This window comes from Eubalaena glacialis, chromosome 5 (assembly GCF_028564815.1).
Source record: "Eubalaena glacialis isolate mEubGla1 chromosome 5, mEubGla1.1.hap2.+ XY, whole genome shotgun sequence".
In the NCBI taxonomy this organism is placed as follows: Eukaryota; Metazoa; Chordata; class Mammalia; order Artiodactyla; family Balaenidae; genus Eubalaena; species Eubalaena glacialis.
Window position 1 is genome coordinate 141,143,618 of NC_083720.1, and position 19,685 is coordinate 141,163,302.

Below are 19,685 nucleotides of genomic sequence, written 5' to 3' on the forward strand. Positions count from 1 at the left end.
TTTTACTTATTTCTGTAAAAACATTTTACTTATTTCTGTAACTCAATTACATACGGTTTATTCAAGCACCAGACATGTATAATTTGGGGAGGACATTTTGACACCTTAGAGTCAAGAGGAGGGATTTTAAGGCTCCAAAGAAAGAAAGAAATGCAGGAAGATAAGCAACTTAAAGAAAGTAGGAGAAAAGATTAGAGAAAAGAGGAAACATGTTGGTTTGTTTAACAGTTACGGTATTTCCTATAAACCAATTTACCACTAAATCCAGCATTATTTCCCACTCTCGGCTTAAGATACCAATGAGAGACCTAAGAGAACATTGTAATTAGACTACAAAACACATGAGAAAAGCGCAGAGCCAGGTGAAAGGCGCTGGGGTGAGGAGGGGCGGCTCACAGGCTGACCTCAGCTCCTCTGCTGTACGGCTCCAATGCGGCGTCACGACTGTCACAGCGTGGTCACCGTAGGTATTTTTTACACAGATCAAAAAGAAACTGTGAAGTACAAAAAGAGACAAATTGTGTAGGTGGACTAAGAGCTCCACAGGCTGACAGCTGGGGTTGCTCCAAACTCTAAAATACTCTGAATCTACAAGGTCTGTTCCCTATACTTGAACTTAGCCATGCATTTTAATTCAACTGAAAAACTGTTCCACAGACGAAGGTATTATTAAAGCTGCTTTAATTTACCCAGAAAATGTATACATTGGAGCTGCTAAAGGAATGAATGAGGTAATATTACCGCTAGAATATTTTGTGAGCTTCTAAAAAAGCAAATTTTTCAAAGAGCATTGACTCCTTGCTAGTGTTTTCCATGGAATTTGAAATTTACTGGAATATCAAACAAAGTTAATGGCAAAAATGCTTATTTTGTGGTGTATTTGGAAAAGCAAAATGAACTTTTAGACAACATGTATTACGATGACTGTACAATAAAAATATTTTTAAAATTCCTTTGTTTAAAGAGACAGTGTAACATTGTAGAAAAATCATTATATTAGGAGGGAAACAGATCTGAGATTGACTTCTGGCTTACTTACAAGTTGTGTGACTTTGAAGTATTTACTTAACTTTCCTGTAAAGTGCAGGGATAATATCAATATCTGCCACAATAACAGCTGTGAAGATTAAATGACTAAAGTATATAAAGTTCCTAGCTTAGTAACTTGTTGGAGTAAAAATTTTAAATTCCAGTTTTTCTTTAATATGCTTTACTTGCTAAATTCCTACTGTGTACTAAGAAACATGACTGAAATAGCATTCCTAGGAACTTTTTTTTTAAAAGTGTTTGGTATTTTATTTTATTTTTAAATTCTATAGTGCTTTATAATTTTCAAAAGTTTCACACACGTGACTTCATATAATCCCATAATAACCCTTTTTTAAATCCCCTACCCTATATTGCGCCTCCCCTCTTCCATCGCCCCACTGGCAACCACAAGTTTGTTCTCTGTATCTGTGAGTCTACTTCTTTTTTGTTTTTTTTCACTACTTCATTGTATTTTTTTGGATTCCACATCTAAGTGATATCATACAGTATTTGTCTTTCTCTGTCTGACTTATTCCACTTAGCATAATGCCCTCCAAGTCCATCCGAGTTGCTGCAATTGGCAAGATTTCTTTCCTTTTTATGACTGAGTAGTATTCCATTGTGTATATATACCACATCTTCTTTATCCAGTTATCAGTCGATGAACACTTAGGTTGCTTCCATACCTTGGCAATCGTAAATAATGCTGCTATGAACACTGGCATCCCTAGCAACTTTAACACTTTTTCCATCAGCTATCTCAGAAGAAAAACTATTACCTAAAGTCCTTGGGAACACGAATATTGCTATAACCCATTCAAGCTTCTTTAAAGGAAAAATAAAAATGAACACTTTTCTGCATAATACTAAAAAAATTCAACTGTAAATATTATATAGCAATAAAAATTACACATAAAAATCAAAAACATCACAGCAAAGTTTCAATAAAGTAACAATTCACTTTGATCCCTTGGAGATAACTCTTTGCCTTACTAAAGCAAACAGGTTCTCATTAGAAAATGAAATCTATGTGAACGTTACAGAATCTATGAAATCTAGAAAAGAGATGTTGTTCTATATTTCAGTGTGTCAAAGAGATTAAAATCCTAGTTTGAAAGAGGCAGTTAACTAGCTTAGCTTTCAAATACAAAAATACTTTTCTTAGTTTTAAGAATAATTTAGTGACCAGACATAACCTCAGGATAACAAAAACATTCTGAACTAATAAATAATCCACTATTTCAAAACACAGTCTATATAACAAAATTCCAATAAAACAAAAGAATCTGGAAAGCCCCTTGTATTCATTGTAACGGGATGAATTACACAGGAAAACAGTGCCATAAACTTCAGCCACAACAGTCAAGATAAAGGCAGACTCGATTGTAAGAAAGGTCACTGAACTCAAGATTATCATCCATGGATTTTTATTGTAATGCAGAAATGAACTCTTGCTGTATTATACAAGAAATTAAAATTCATACATACAAAAAACAGATGAATGAAAGACTATTTTTCATATGCTTTAAATTTCAGATCAAGTGTTAATAGGGATCATAGCTGATAAAAGAAATTATTAGGACTAGTAACATTTAGAGATCTATTTATAAAGCTGGTTTACTAGGAAAACACAGCCTTTGAAATACATGAAAGAAAAAGTAAGTTGCAAAGTTCAACAGTATAAATACTCTGCCGCTTGTGTTCTGCACAGCCCTTCACTCCTGTTTACTTTCCAACTCGTATAAAGCCTAAGCTATTTCGGCCTTTGAGACCCTAATAGCAACAACAGCCGCTGGAAACAGTTGGGAGTGACCTGAATTTCAATCCTTTCAAAAGCTCTCAATGCGATGGACAACAATGTTTATTTTGAATTCCAAGGAGACTGCTGCCATTCAAAACACAAGAATGACCAGTCTGTCACTCTACCTCACTAATAACTCTTCGTGAATTATTTCTAAGTTTGTTATGCAAAAGTAGAAAAATTACTGTATTTTTAAAAGTAGTAGTCTCCACTACTCAAGGCAATAACTATTTACCGAGTATCTTCTATGTCCAAGCCGCGGTGATAGGCACTGGAGCGTGTAAAAATAGAATATTATTTCTTCCCTTCAAAAGTTGGGCGTGATATTCTTTCCACTTAGGGTGCATGTTACATCTTTCTCAGCTATTCCTTTTTATACAAGGAAATAACTGTATGCTTCTCCTCTTAAACTCTGAAATTAGCTTTTTTTCTTAAAATGATAATGAAGGTAAATCTGGTAGAATCTGATGTTGTGGAACCATGGGTCTTTTTAATCTGCTATAAGCCGATGTGACCAGGAGAATCTTCTCCTGTTACTCTACTCCTTCAACGGTCCTGCAGTCTGTGTCTTTCTGTCTTTGTTTCCTTCCCCATCCTCATGCTGTCTCTCCTCAGTCTCGCCTTCCCCGTGGATGTCTCTGCTCCCCTGTCTCTCTACTTCCAGATGGCTTAAATGTTTTTGGCCAGTGGTTCCCAATCTGTGAACCACACTTGAAGCAGCTGGAGGTAACGGGCACACACTTCTAAGTTTTCACAAATGATTCATGAATTCATCTATGTACTAAACACTAAAGTCTGCTTAAATCATGTATTATATATTTGGATTTTTAAATAAATGTAGATTCTTACACATAAACGTAAAAAATCTTCCTCTTCATTTAAAACTGCAATACAATATTTACAAAATCTGCAGTTACTTAAAAAATAATTGTTATCCTAATGTGGTGGGGGAAGGGTTGCCCATGAAATATTTGACATTGAAAAAAAAAGGTCCTTATTTAAGGTCAGAAGCCACTGCTGCACCCTGTGAGCTCCTTGAGGGCAGGTGTGAGGACTGCCTTTCTCTCCCCAGTGACCAGCACAGCAAATGTTCAATTAGCATATGCCAAACCAATGGACCTTAAACCTTTCTGTTTAAGATACAGGCATTAGGGCTAGGAGCTGTATCTCTCCCCACCAACCCACCCTGAGGCCATGCTAATTTATTCTATTCTACTCATAGTGTGCTTGGGGATCTATGCAAATTGTACTGACAGGTGGTTAGAGATGGGCATGGGAGGTTCAGCAAGGAATGAGTCTTTCTGATCTGGGTAACAGGGTGGATGGTGGGCCCTTCACCGAGATGAGCGCAGCAGGAGATGCAAACTGGTGACACGCAGTGTGGAGCTCAGTTTTGACCATGTTGAGCTTGAGGAATCTGTGAGATGTCCAAGCGTCAGTTTCAGTGACATGACAGCGGCAGCAGCCAGGCTCCAGTGAGAAGAGGAACAAGGGGAAGATGGAAGGAGAACGAAGCCTGGGTCCAGCTGGCTAGGCACCTGAGCTGTCTTCGGTTCTTCCCTCTTCCCTCATATCCACACCATTATTGTGGCTTTCAGAACTACTGCTCACAAGTTCTCATTTCTCCCAGTTCTCCTCTGTTTTCCACTCCAAGCCCTCAAATAGCCACGTTACCGTAATACTTGCCTGACCAGTCTCCCTGCCTCTCGCCTCTCCACCTTCTTCCAAGCTATCTCACTAAATATTATCCAGAAAATGTCACTTTTCTGATCAAAACTTTTTTTTTAGCCAAGTATGAAGTGCTGTTTTTACAACACCAGAACACTTCACTCTTATCTGTTTTTTTAAAAAATTAATTAATTAATTTATTTATTTATGGCTGTGTTGGGTCTTCGTTTCTGTGCGAGGGCTTTCTCTAGTTGCGGCAAGCGGGGGCCACTCTTCATCGCGGTGCGCAGGCCTCTCACTATCGCGGCCTCTCTTGTTGCAGAGCACAGGCTCCAGACGCGCAGGCTCAGCAGTTGTGGCTCACGGGCTTAGTTGCTCCGCGGCATGTGGGATCTTCCCAGACCAGGGCTCGAACCCGTGTCCCCTGCATTGGCAGGCAGATTCTCAACCACTGCGCCACCAGGGAAGCCCCTCAAAACTTTTAATATCTCAGTGTCTAAGACTCTGCAAAGCACTATTTGAATCTAACTTTTATTCTTATCTCCATTTCCAACTGGTCCACATACTCCCCCCCACAGATGCCTGGGGACTGGCCACCTCCATCTGGATGGCCTTCTCATCAAAGCCTAGCCCAAGATGCAGCACCTCCAGGAAGCCTTTCCGTTTCAATGAGATCTTGCCCTCTTTGAACCTCTGTAGCACTTTCTGTGTCTTCTTATCTCAATGAATGTCCTAATAAATAGACATAAGTTCCTTAAAGGCAGAAATCATAAATCACTCTCTTTATATCTACCCCTTATGGCTTCTGTTCATAAGGTAAATCTAGAGAAGTCCAATGTTCAAAAATTTGGAACATTATGAGATTTTCCAACTAATTAAGTAATGACAGTGTTGATGAAAAGTTACAAGAGAAAATTATTTCTAAAAGTATCATAACACAGTCCAAAAGTTAGCAATTTAACTAATTTAAATTACTTTAAAGGGAATACACGTGAATTTGGATGGGAGAGTGACAGAAAAAATATTTGCTTTGTTTGTTTGTCTTTCTGGCTTAACCCACAGTGAAAGAGAATTACATCTGCATTTTTCCTCTAAGGAGAACAAGAGGAATTAGCAGAAAAAAACAAGACTAGGTATGTACTGGTTTCTCTTCACTGCCATAAATTACTGGTTGAGAGTTTTTTAACCAAAGCAGTAGTTAGCTGGCACTCAGCATAATGTTTGTATCCCCTCATGCTTTTAAAAAGCTTTACAACTGTATGATCAAAAACCACTCACTTGACTAAACAATCTTTTCTTCTAACACTTGCATAATCATCTTTCTGACTTTCCAAGATAACTACCTACCCGACTGCCCTCTCATTTTCTCCCTATTTCCCTCCAGTCACACCCATTTTGTTGCTAAGAAACAAAATAAATATAACCTCCTGGAAGTAACTTTACAATGGATACTATATTAATACTTACTTATACTGGAGAAATAGGAAGAAAGAAGAGAAAACTTATATCTGTTATATCCTAGGTTCTTTACATTTGTTATTTAATCTTTACAAGAGCCTTAGAAGGCAGTTATTACTATGCCCATTTACAAATGGTTACCTGAAACTTACTTATGTAACTTGCCTAAGCTAGGCAAGTGGTAGAATCAAGGTTTGCACCAAGCTTGCCTAATTTCAAAGTCAGTTTTATTACCATTCTCCTTCTTTATATCTCTATTTCATGGCTTCGTTTAAAAATTCTGCACAGATGAAATATTCTACAAATTAAAATTTTACAATAAAGCTTTAAACATGTCTTTAAATATATTATTTCCTAGGATTATTTTCCCAAAGGATTATAACTGAAGTAATTTTTCCTTCAGAAAAATAAATAAGACTTTTATGTTAAAAAATAAAAGTTAAAAATAAAAGGGACTTCCCTGGTGGTGCGGTGGTTAAGAATCTGCCTGCCAATGCAGGGGACACGGGTTCAAGCCCTGGTCAGGGAGGAAGATCCCACATGCTGCGGAGCAACTAAGCCCATATGCCACAACTACTGAGCCTGCGCTCTAGAGCCCGCGAGCCACAACTACTAAGCCCGCATGCCACAACTACTGAAGCCCACGTGCCTAGAGCCCGTGCTCCACAACAAGAGAAGCCACCGCAATGAGAAGCCTGCGCACTGCAACGAAGAGTAGCCCTGGCTCGCAGCAACTAGAGAAAGCCTGCGTGCAGCAACGAAGACCCAACACAGCCAAAAATTAAATAAATAAATTTATAAAAAATAAAATAAAATAACTGCACACTTTCAAGAGGTAAAGTTCAGGGAAGAATTTCAAAATGCAAAATACACCCCGATGAACCCATATTCAAATTGCTACAGACTATTAAAAAAGATGTACTAATTTGAGCCTTCAAGTTCATTTTCAGCAATCTTTATCCCTACCGAATTGAAGAAAAAGAGACAGAAGAGAAATACTTCTCTTCCATGTCTGTTGATGGATTTGTTGATTGACAGTTTTGGTATCTTTTCCAGTCAGTGTCATATTGAGCAAAAAGTCTTAAAAACGTATTTTTTTAAATTCCTGAATCCTTAGTTACTCATGGGATGCATACACAGAAGCCTGCTGAAGAACAAAGCCTTCAAACTTTAATACAGTAATAATTTAGCAAATATAGTGAACAGGCTTATAAACTTGGGAGGGAAAAATAAAAGATGATATTCTGATTTAGGACAGGCAACCATATATACAAGTCAGTATCCAAATGAATGCTCCTATCTAGTGACCCATGAACCTACTTAGCCTCCTTTTTCTCTTTTACTTTTATTCTAACCTATAGGGTCTACGAAGCACATAGAAAATAATTTAGGCATAATATTTATTACAGAATACCAACAGGTGAGTGTGAAAACAGAGACACTGTTGCTTACAAGTGAAAGAGTCAAAGAGTTACCCCTACTGAATTACTATCCTGTCTTATCAAATTTTATTAGGAGACTATAGTCACTAAGTCCTAGCTATAAGAAAGTGGGGGGGGAAATAATCTTTGAACTGACCTGGGTTTGTTATGCAAATCACATAAACCCTCAAAACCATAAATTAATCATCTGAAAAATGGGTATGTTAACTCCTTTCTCAATGGACTGATAGAAGGATTAAATGTATATGTGGGGGCTTCCCTGGTGGTGTAGTGGTTAAGAATCCACCTGCTAATGCAGGGGACACGGGTTTGAGCCCTGTTCCGGGAAGATCCCACATGCCGCGGAGCAACTAAGCCCGTGTGCCGGAACTACTGAGCCTGTGCTCTAGAGCCCGCGAGCCACAACTACTGAAGCCTGTGTGCCACAACTACTGAAGCCCGCGCACCTAGAGCCTCTGCTCTCCAACAAGAGAAGCCACCACAATGAGAAGCCTGCGCCTCGCAACAAAGAGTAGCCCCCGCTCACTGCAACTAGAGAAAGCCCGCGTGCAGCAGCGAAGACCCAATGCAGCCAAAAATTAAATAAATGAATAAATAAATTAAAAAAAAAAAATGTATATGTGAAAAGCCTTGCACAAAAGAGACGTCAATGCCTGCTTGTCCTCATCCCCTTTCCTAAGCAGCACTTCTAATTTTAACGATGAGGGAGAGGGAGGATTAATCAGACAGTCCTTCTGGAAAAGTTATCCTCCAAACAAAGAATTAAAAAATGAAACTAAAACCAACACAAACGATCAAACAAACAAACAATAAAACCTAAATTTACTGTTTAGAATGCAGAAAACACATTCAAAAAGTATGTGAAATACCAAGGGGAAAAAAGGAACCTGAGGTGGGATAATGTGCAACTCCAATTAAATGAAAAGGTAATCGAACTAAATGTCTTTTAATTCACATGAATTGAAACATCCCAGATAGAGAACTGAAAAATTGGATTTTAAAAAAATATTTTTTAATATCTTGCCTCTATGCTAATAGTGAAAGAAAGAGCAGAGGTGAACTCATTAAAGTTAACAGTAACAGGATGTTAAGCAATCCATTAAAATGAAACAAAAGATGGCTAATAGCTTCAGTCTGGTACCACAGCTACTTCTTTTTTTTTGGTAACTCAATGTGCCTATTAAATTATTCCAGTCTGTCATTCATTAGTAGTAGTTACCGGACCTCTGACAATTTTTCTGCTGTTTGAAGGATGAGGAAGAAGGGGGAGGCAGAAAGAGAGTACATCAATATTTTTCAAAACTCAATCCTTCTAGATCTTTCATTTCCAATCATAACAAGTTATACACTAAATGAAATTTAAGGAACCAAAGTAAATAAGTAAGTAAACCCACAGATACGCCACTACTGATAATGTAAAAAACAAGGAAGATTTAAAAAGTTATATATATTCTCTGTGATTCTGAAAGGATTAATTTTAAAATATAAAATAAGGACAAGAATATAAAGTATTTTTTTATGATTAAGTGCTGTTTGAATATCCATCTGACCTACCTTTCACCTTGAAGTCGGCAGGGTAGTACAAGTCACTTTGCTAACCTGGCATAGTTTAAGATAACTCCAGTGAAGAAAGTCCAATTTCCTGATTCTCTCAGCCAAAACAAGCAAACTGAAGTTAGTTTGATCTAATAGCAAACTTTAGGGAACTTATCCATTTACAGCTAAAAAACCAGAACAAGAACCAGAATTTAAGGGAACTTAGAAATCACTCATGACCTCATTTTACAGTCAAGAAAATTAAGGCCCAGAAGTTTAGCAACTTACCCCAATTCATACAGTAAGTCAGTAGCAAGTTTATCTATGTTATGCAAAGAATTAATGAAATAAAATGAAATAGTTAAAAATCTTATTCATAGACTCCAACTCTAATATAGTTCATAGAGTTATTAGACATCAAAACTTCAGAAAGTAGTCTTCTTCTATGATTAGCTGAAATAATGTAATTTTTTAAATGATCCACTTTGACGTGGATCAAAAGCATAGGCAAAAAGCACTTGATATTTAAAAACAAGCACACTACTATTTGCCTGTTCTCCCAAGAGGAAAAATAATTTCAAATAGAATTTTTCATTGTCCAGTTGTAGCACTCTTAGAATCAGTGCCAGTTTCAGGGGGAAAAAATATTTTCCAATCTTTTCCAACGATAAAAGAAATCAAAATGAAATCTTCCACACCTCTATATTCATTAGATACTAGAATATAGTGAGTCAAGTCTTATTTTTTTAGGATATCAATGAGAGAGCATATGTTTGCTTTATTACATACCCCCAAATTAGACAAGATTGAAAAAAAAGTTCCAAAATAACCTTACTCAAGCAAGTATCTTTATCTAACCTTTTATTATCTAAATCTTATTTTAGGATTTTGAGGTTGGGCTTAAAGAAGAGGTCAATTAAATATATATATGTAATGAACAGATATATAACAATAATACTTAATACAAAAAAAATTCACAAAATTGCTGGTAACTTTGATTTCAAAAACAAACATGGGGGACTTCCCTGGTGGCGTAGTGGTTAAGAATCCGCCTGCCAATGCAGGTGACACGAGTTCGAGCCCTGGTCCAGGAAGATCTCACATGCCATGGAGCAACTAAGCCCGTGCGCCACAACTACTGAGCCTGCGCTCTAGAGCCCACGAGCCACAACTACTGAGCCCACGTGCCACAACTACTGAAGCCTGCGCACCTAGAGCCCGTACTCTGCAACAAGAGAAGCTACTGCAATGAGAAGCCCGTGCACCGCAACAAAGAGTAGCCCCCGCTCACCGCAACTAGAGAAAGCCCGCGCACATAGCAATAGCTCAAAAAGTATTTGTGGAATAAATAAATGATGCCAAGTTTGAGAAATAATGCTGGTGCCCATCAAATATTTATTAGAGGGCTTCCCTGGTGGCGCAGTGGTTGAGAGTCTGCCTGCCAATGCAGGGGACACGGGTTCGAGCCCTGGTCTGGGAAGATCCCATATGCCGCGGAGCGACTAGGCCCGTGAGCCACAACTACTGAGCCTGCGCGTCTGGAGCCTGTGCTCCGCTACGGGAGAGGCCGCGACGGTGAGAGGCCCGCGCACCGCGATGAAGAGTGGCCCCCGCTTGCCGCAACTAGAGAAAGCTCTCGCACAGAAACGAAGACCCAACACAGCCATAAATAAATAAACAATTAAAAAAAAAATTATTAGACACTAAAAGCACAAAACTATACAAGATGTCAAATACAAATAGTGCAAAAAACAAGGTCTTTGCTTTCAAGGAGTGTAGCTGGTGAAACACAGAGTAATTAGTTAATTACATAGGCAGTATTAGGTATGACTATTAACCAATTAGGTTTATTTGTATATGATTCATGGAATCTGCCTTGCTATTCCTGGTTATACCTAGTGTACAATTAAACGCTGAGTCGAATGGTATAAACTTGTCATAAGAGTTTAGAGGGGAAAAAAATGAATGAGTTGCAATAGTAAGAAAAGACTATGGGTAGATGATGAGGTTTGGTATGGGATATGTGGAGGTGGAGGCATGTATTGGCAGTGAAGAGGTGGGTGGGCATTCCAGATGAAGCAAATTTCATGAGAGGACAAAAAAGGCACGTGAGGGACAGTAAGAAACCTACCTTAAATGGAAAGATGGTATTCGCTGACGAGTAGTGATGATCTGGGGAGGACAATCTTTCTTTTTTTAAACTTTTGGCTGCACCAGGCGGCACATATCCCTGTCTAGGGATCGAACTCTCGCCACCTGAAGTGGGAGCACGGAGTCTTAACCACTGGACTGCCAGGGAAGTCCGAGGAGGAGGACAATCTGAGTGTGCCTGGGTCACAGAGAGCCTAATCCTCTGAGCAAAGGACTCCAGTCTGGAAGGAATCTCGCAGCATGTGCTATTGCTGCCCAGCTGGGTCCTCTGGAACCCTTCGACTGGTTTGGTACATCCAGTCCCAAAGGTGCCCCCTGCATTGCTAATGGTTCATACCAGCAACTTCCTGTGGAAGCAACAGAAGCTACCTCCTAGCCTCTTCTGCGCTCCTGCACACACACACACATTTCCAGGACAGCTGGTGGTCAATGACTAACGAATGAAGGGGAGAGGGGACAAAAGCCCAGTTCCCTTGCCTCAAGGCAAGACAGACTCTATGGTACAATTCTGTTCCAAAGTTCCCTCCTGGGTCAAGCTGAGGCTAGACATCCAATGAAAGCAAACCCTTCCTCATCTCAGTTTCCTCTTCTTCCCAATCCCGCTTGACCTACTCCCCTTTAAGTAACATGTGAAAGAACTCTCTTGATACATCATTTGCACATGAATACCATCTCAGGTTCTGTTTCTAGGGAAACTGGACTAAGACAAGTCTGTAAAGGCAAATACTAGATATTCATGAAGAAAACAGTTGCACAGAGGAAATACCGTTGTGGGTCACTCGGTTTGGAGGGAGAATGCTGAGCAGCTTGGCTGGTGACAGATGGAATAAAGAGGGTCAGGTGACTGGAGGCCAACTAAGGGTGCTGTTGTTCAAACTCAGAAACAAACGGAAGAAAAAATATTTGCTCTGATATAAGAAAAAGAGAACTTCAGAAGAAAATGGCTTTGGTATAGGGAAGAATTGATGACAACTCTTCAAAGTTTTATTTTTTCCATAAAAAACAAAAAGTATTTCTTCAGTAGTACTGGCAATGTTGTACCATGAATTCTCTTAAGTGCAAATCTCTTTTAGGCTGACATTACCTAACACAAGAAGTGTTCAAAAACTTAAGGAGAATAACAATGAATAACAACAGGACTCTAAAATTCTCTCTCATAGTTTGAGTCTCTGAAATATCCATATTCAGAAATGCGAAGATAAGATTAAGTAGTATCTCCAAATGTTTATAACAAGTTGGTTTGTTAGATTTTGTATTCAAGTAGCTTAAAAGAATCTGTATTAGAGTCAGTAGCAGATTACTTAAATTGCAAATTCATCCAAACAGGGTAACATCTGGTTTTCATCTACTCTTATGGAACCAGAAGTGCTGTCAATAGAAAATAAGATACTGAGTCCTAGGTTGTAAAATAGGGAGCACAATGTGAAAACAAGTAGGCTACTATGAAAGAAATGATACACAGCCCAGAAAAAAAGATTATACCCTACATAAACTTTCACTTTAGAATTTGAGAAACAGCCCGACATCATCTGTATTTGTTTTGCTTTGTTGATATCTCAGACAAGTTAAGCTTCTTGACTTCTCGGTTCCCTTTCAAAATAGCAAAAACGCCTATCAGTAAAAATGACTATTTTCACTTAATTAGTAACAATTTTTGTGTTACATGTCTAAATATATAGAACAGAAAGGATACTATCGAAACAGGACTTTTTAGCAAGGTTATTTTTTCTCATTGATTACTTTTCTACGCATTAAAATGTATAGCTAATAGCTTTCAAATTTTAAATACACATGACCTTTGATTCAACAGTTCCACTGAAAGCAATTTCACACACAGACACACACACACTCCCCCAAAAGAGAACTGGTCAGAAAGTCATGCTACAACAAAGTAAATCTATAAGTCTAAGTTTTTCTAAATTTTTCCTATTCAGTTTTAAGACCAAATTGATACTCTTCCAGACAAGTACATATAATTTGCCCTGTATATATCCTTTAAATACTCCCAGGAGAGACTCCAAGAAAAATAAAGGTTTCTTCGCTAAAAATGTTAGGAAGGTATGGCATGTTGTTCCCCTCTTAAGATTTATAATAAAGACAACAATTTACGGAAGCCTATGAGATATTTTTGGGGTAAATGGCATTTTCCAAATTTTATAGACCAGAGAATACCTCTGTAATTATCAAAAGCAAGACTTGCTTAAAACCCTCCATGACCACCTGGTAAATGATAGCTACTTCCTTATAAACCTAAAGGTTCAGAGCCATCATTCAATCACCCTCCCTCTATCCCCTCTTTCTCCTCCCTTCCCCTCAACCCAAGACACTGCAGTGGTTCTAACTTCATATTTCATAATAATCATAGAAAACGTATTCATATATAATTCTTGGTCCTTACTTCCAGATATTCTGATTCCTGTCACTATTTTTAACAAGCAATCCAGGTGATCTCAATACAGTTGAAATGTTGGGATGCTGAAAAGATCTGATACAGTACAATCAATGAAATGATTATTTTAAAATTGAAGCCAAACTGAGTTCAGAAAATTTGGACTTCAAATGAGTATATTAAAATTCTATTTTTCTACCCAGGGAAAGAAAGGGAAAAAGACTACTAAGAAAAGCCAAATCATATCTTAAAAGAATACCCCTAATATACTGCCCAGAATATTAAGGCCAAGAGTTTTTACCCTGTAACAAGAACGCTTAGGCTGCACTCCATTGAGAAATTTCAGGAATTCTTAAACTCTCTGAAACTGCACACACAACCTTTATGCGTATGTGAATACATGCCTTATAATCCAAAGCTTTCACCAATTCTCATGCTGCTCAATTACCCAATTTAAAAGCCATTTTATTTTTTACTTACCTACCTGCAACAATGGCAACAGAAACTGCTTCTTACTTAACACCATGAATCAGACACACGAAGACACATTCCTCAGTGTTGTTTTCTCTCTCAGAGCCAAACAAAAAGCAATTTACCTTTGCAGAGTCATAGTCAAAGAGCCTGTACAACCCTTAATCTTGTTCTGGGCTTCAAGATGAGTCATGCCATGTGCACTTATTCCATCAATGCTGAGAACCACATCACCAATTCTTACGTTTGCCTGGGATGCTTTGCCGCCATCTTTGAGCTGTAAAAAATACATTTCATTAGAATTGTCACTCTTTAAAAATGAACACAGATGAAAATTATACTTTTGTTATATCAAAAGAGAAGGATATTAACGTACTATTAGACAAAGTAATACAAATTATCTTACTTAACAGGTAAAGTTAAAATTCAAATGACTTTCATACATATTATCATGCTTATTATCATACTTTCATACTTATTTTCTTAAATTCTTATTTGCTTTCTAAAAAATTGAACTAATTGTCTGAGAAAAGGTCCCTGATAAGTTCTCCATTTCTTTACTGTATAACAGTAGTGTGTGATTGTTACAAATAAGGAAGAGAAGTAAGCAAGGCAACTACATTTTAGCAGAAAAAAAAAGTAATATGAATAGGGTATTTAATACTCTTTTAGAAATAATTTTTAAAACTCTTTAAACAGCTGTATTTTTGTTTGAGCACAAAGAGTAACACAGATGGAGGATCTACTGAACTATCCTTCCTGTTGAGTCCAATTCATATCCAGCGTTTGAGGGACTGAATTCTTTTAGATCACAGGCCCAAATATCTTTTATGCTGGCTGTGCTTCCTGCTCCAGGCATTTAGAACGAGGGGACGAAAACCAGTTGTGTCTGAGACTGTTAGACTCTTTTGTGTACCACGATCTTTAATCCCCAATCTTTTTTCCCTTTTTACAAAATTTTCTACATGTTTACATTTAGTTTGATCTCCTTCAAACTTCATGTGTATCTATTGCATTGCTCCAAAAGGAGCAAACAAATATAAAATGACAGTAAGATGAAAGATGATGCAATTTTAATAGATACTCAGAAACATGGAACAAGTACAAATCAAAAGGAACCATTCTAATTAAAATGACAAGCTTAGAATTCAGTAAGTACAAGCAGATCACACTGAATACTGGGCTGCTGGAAGACAGGTGAGACTAGGCCCAAAAAAGAAAGAAAGAAAATAAGCACTATTTCTCTAATACTTAAAAGTGTAGATTTTATGCAGGGATGATGAAAAACATCTGGAAATGGATAGTGGTAATGACTGCACAACACTGAAAATGTACTTGATGCAATTAATGAATTGTGCAATTAAAAATGGTTAAAATGTCTAACTTTATAAGTATATTTTACCACATTTTTTTTAAAACTAACAAAAACTAAATATTTTAGAGAACATTTTACTAAAATTACTTTTTGATTAAAAGAAAAACATCCCTCAGCAAACTGAACAGGGCTGAGTGCCAGAATTCATAATCTGGAAGAAAAGCAATAAATACAAGTGGATATTGTATGCTCAGATAGGTTTTGATTACCATCAGTTGTCAAATTCTTTCCTTAAAAATAATGATCAAGGCAGATCAATCCTAGTGTACAAGAACAACTCTTTGGATCTAAAATCAAGAAAACAGTATTGACTGCTAGATCCATCCAGGCAGCGCCCATGTCTGTGCTTCTCCCCAACTACCCTAAAGCTAGAAGTGTGCCTGACACTATAGACCTTCATAATATATACTGAATGAATGGATGCCACATATTTATTATTTAACACTGGCAAAATCTATGGTTTGTTTTAAAGTGCAAAGTTAGGAAGAACTAAAATTTTAAATAATTTGAAATTTATCTCATTTAACATATAACTATCAAATGATGGACATAGTTCTTGAAATTAGTAAGAAAAAATATCTATTTGAGCAAGAATATGTAAAATCTAACAGATACAAAGTGTAAAATAAAAGATTTCAAACCTTTCAAATGAAATATTCTCTATTATATACATAGTACATAGAGTTGACCCTTGATCAACGTGAGTTTGAACTGCGTGGGTCCACTTACATGCGGATTTTTTTCAACAGTGAATGCTATAGAACTACATGATCTGCGTGTTTGTATACGGAGGAACCAAACTATGTATATGGAGGACAGACTACAAATTACAGGCGGATTTTCAGCTTCGCAGAGGGCCAGTGCCTCTAATCTCCAAGTGTTCAAGGGTCAACTGTAGTGATTCCGTTTTCATCTTTGTACTAATGTGAACAAACAAAACAACTCCTCTCAGCTGCCCAGATATTTAAAGGTAAGAAAAATTAATGAAATGTTGACAATAAAGAAATAAATTTCCAGAGTAATAAAACAGATTAAAATTTAATGCATATCAAACGTATCAACACAGCTATATTACACACATGTGTATGTATATACATACATATAGACACACTTTTTATTATATATTATATGACTGACGAAGTAATACCAAAATTCAATGAAAATTAAATAAAGTTCATTTTGAATTCCAGGATCATAGGATCAAGAAGAAAAAAATTAAGATAGAACTTTATTAAGTATATTTTAAAATACTGTATAGACAGATATATTTATTAAAATATGAAAGTAATGTATGCGTGTGGTGGGAGTAAGAAAAAAGTCCTTAAAAATAATAATACCTACATTAAATACTATGGTTTTACTGTATTAAAAAACAGGTGTGGGGACTTCCCTCGTGGCACAGCAGATAAGAACCCGCCTGCCAGTGCAGGGGACACGGGTTCAAGCCCTGGTCCGGGAAGATCCCACATGCTGCGGAGCAACCAAGCCTGCGCACCACAACTACTGAGCCTGCGCTCTAGAGCCTGTGAGCCACAACCACTGAGCCCACGTGCCACAACTACTGAAGCCCACGCACCTAGAGCCTGTGCTCTGCAACAAGAGAAGCCACTGCAATGAGAAGTCCACGCACGGCAATGAAGAGTCGCCCCCACTCGTTTCAACTAGAGAAAGCCTGCGCACAGCAACAAAGACCCAACACAGCCAAAAAAGAAAAAAAAAATTAAAAAATTAATAAATAAATTAAATAAATAAGAGGTGTGGACTGTCTTAATAATTAGTATTTCTTTTTTTATTAATATAAATATTAAAGAAATAATTTAATTTAATAACAAATACTAACTGTTCGTCTCTCCTGCACAGAACTAAATTGTTCAAACTGTGAAGGACATTTACAAAGAAAACAACTCCTAAAGCTAGCAATGCCACCCACTTTCCATGGGACTTACTTGTAGGGTTTTATAAAGATTATGTGAGATAACAGCTTAATAAATGTTAGCTATTATTATTATTATTCTCCTGATCTCAGATTACTAATCCAAGAAATGTGGAGGTTGTACTGGATGATGTCAAAGGCCTTCTAAGGTCCCTTCCAGTCTTAAAAGTTTTATCTATCTGTGAACTGTCTATACAAAGGTATAACTCTAATCCTAAAATAAGAGTCATATCTGAATGGTAGGGCAAAGGGACATCTATTCCCTACTAAAATAAATGAATGGAAATTTGAATCCTGATAATAAGACAAAAAATAAACATAATTTATCCTAGATTTTGTTTTAGCCAAGAAGGGCATCCAAAAAAAAAAAAATTTCTTTTTTTAACCAGAAGTAGAACACAGCTAAATTACCTACCTCACCATTCTTCACATAAGGTAGCCTTAAAATAGAAACACTGAAACCTATGGGCATTTGCTCAAAATGTACCCAACAAAAGCAATTTAAATACTCCTAGTCCAGTAATATAAAGGTAATGAACAATTAAGAAAATAATCTAATATTACTCAGCCATAAAAAGAAACAAAATTGAGTTATTTGTAGTGAGGTGGATGGACCTAGAGTCTGTCATACAGAGTGAAGTAAGTCAGAAAGAGAAAAACAAATACCGTATGCTAACACATATATATGGAATCTTAAAAAAAAAAAAAAAAAAAAAGGTTCTGAAGAACCTAGGGGCAGGACAGGAATAAAGACGCAGACGTGGAGAATGGACTTGAGGACACGGGGAGGGGGAAGGGTAAGCTGAGACGAAGTGAGAGAGTGGCATGGACATATATACACTACCAAATGTAAAATAGATAGCTAGTGGGAAGCAGCCGCATAGCACAGGGAGATCAGCTCGGTGCTTTGTGTCCACCTAGAGGGGTGGGATAGGGAGGGTGGGAGGGAGATGCAAGAGGGAGGAGATATGGGGATATATGTATATGTGTAGCTGATTCACTTTGTTATAAAGCAGAAACTAACACACCATTGTAAAGCAATTATACTCCAATAAAGATGTTTAAAAAAAAAGAGAAAATAATCTTATCAAATCAAATGTCATACACTAGATAAAACTTTTCTTACTCCTTTGTTGCAGCTGCCTACTCGATTCTGAGAGCCTATGATCTCAAGATGTTCAAATCCAACTTCTCAGAATTACCTATCTTTTTAGGCTTGCTTTTTACTCTGCCACCCTTATTTTCAAAGCATGGAGCATAGAAATCACATAGCCCCTGTGAATTCTGCCGTTTCCTTGAGTACCACATCCAGGGAAATTACTAAATTTTGTTGATTCTTCCTTTCCTCTCCCATGCTAGTCCATACCCTGATCATCTGTCACCTGGATCTTGCCTGGTGCCTACAGTAAAAGTTTTCTAAAGACCTCCTTACCGCCAAACTCTGCATGTTCCTTGCCCTTTCCTCCATCTTACTGTATTTCCATAATGGTGACCCTACTACCACTTCACACTGAAGAGTTCCATCATGTCAACTATTTATAAAATGAGGGTGGGGGCTTCCCTGGTGGCACAGTGGTTGAGAGTCTGCCTGCCAATGCAGGGGACACGGGTTCGGGCCCTGGTCTGGGAGGATCCCACATGCCGCGGAGCAACTGGGCCCGTGAGCCACAACTACTGAGCCTGCGCGTCTGAAGCCTGTGCTCCGCAATAAGAGAGGCCGCGATAGTGAGAGGCCCACGCACCGCGATGAAGAGTGGCCCCCACTTGCCGCAACTAGAGAAAGCCCTCGCACAGAAACGAAGACCCAACACAGCCAAAAATAAATAAATATTTATAAAATGAGGGTGAAAAACTTCAAATATTTTCTGCTTCCTACAGTGTAGAATAAAGCTGAAGCCTGAAATAGAAGCAATCTATAATTAGTCATCAAGCTGTTTCCAACTTCAAAACAAGCGCCATAAGGTCAGGGATCATATTTTATACTATGTTCTCAAGAGCCTTGAAGATTGTAGGTACCAGAAAAACAGATGATTAAACCACAGTAAATAAGAAATCAGTAAATCTATCCATCAGTTTAATATGTGAAATTCCGGTAGAAATATACTTAATTCACCAAAGAGAGAAAAATAGATTCTAATCTGAAAATGAGAATCTTCAGCTAAACATTAGGCTGAGCTAACCTAAGAAAGGTCAAAAATCAGACTGTATTTTCAATAGAACAAAGTAAATCCATTTTGGATGGTTAGTTAATATATTTTTCCTAGGATTTCCAAAGAGATGTCACAACTCCCCTTGGTACTTTATCTAACAAGTATTAGGAAGAGCTTAATTGTATTTAATCTCAACCCTTTCTCAATCAGTTATCAGAAATGTAAACAAATGCTCATCGCCATCTGTACAATCTTTCATGTTATTTGAACTGTCAAACAAAC

The 19,685-nt window shown here is 37.5% G+C and overlaps 1 protein-coding gene across 2 annotated transcripts in view; it reads right to left on the bottom strand.

Moving 5' to 3' along the window:
• PDLIM5 (PDZ and LIM domain 5) overlaps positions 1-19,685 on the bottom strand; it is a 205,463-nt gene that overhangs the window by 129,182 nt on the left and 56,596 nt on the right. For both annotated transcript variants that reach the window (XM_061192610.1, XM_061192609.1), the window contains exon 3: positions 14,071-14,222. In XM_061192610.1, the coding sequence (XP_061048593.1) occupies positions 14,071-14,222 (152 nt within the window). The remainder of the gene's footprint in view (positions 1-14,070; positions 14,223-19,685) is intronic.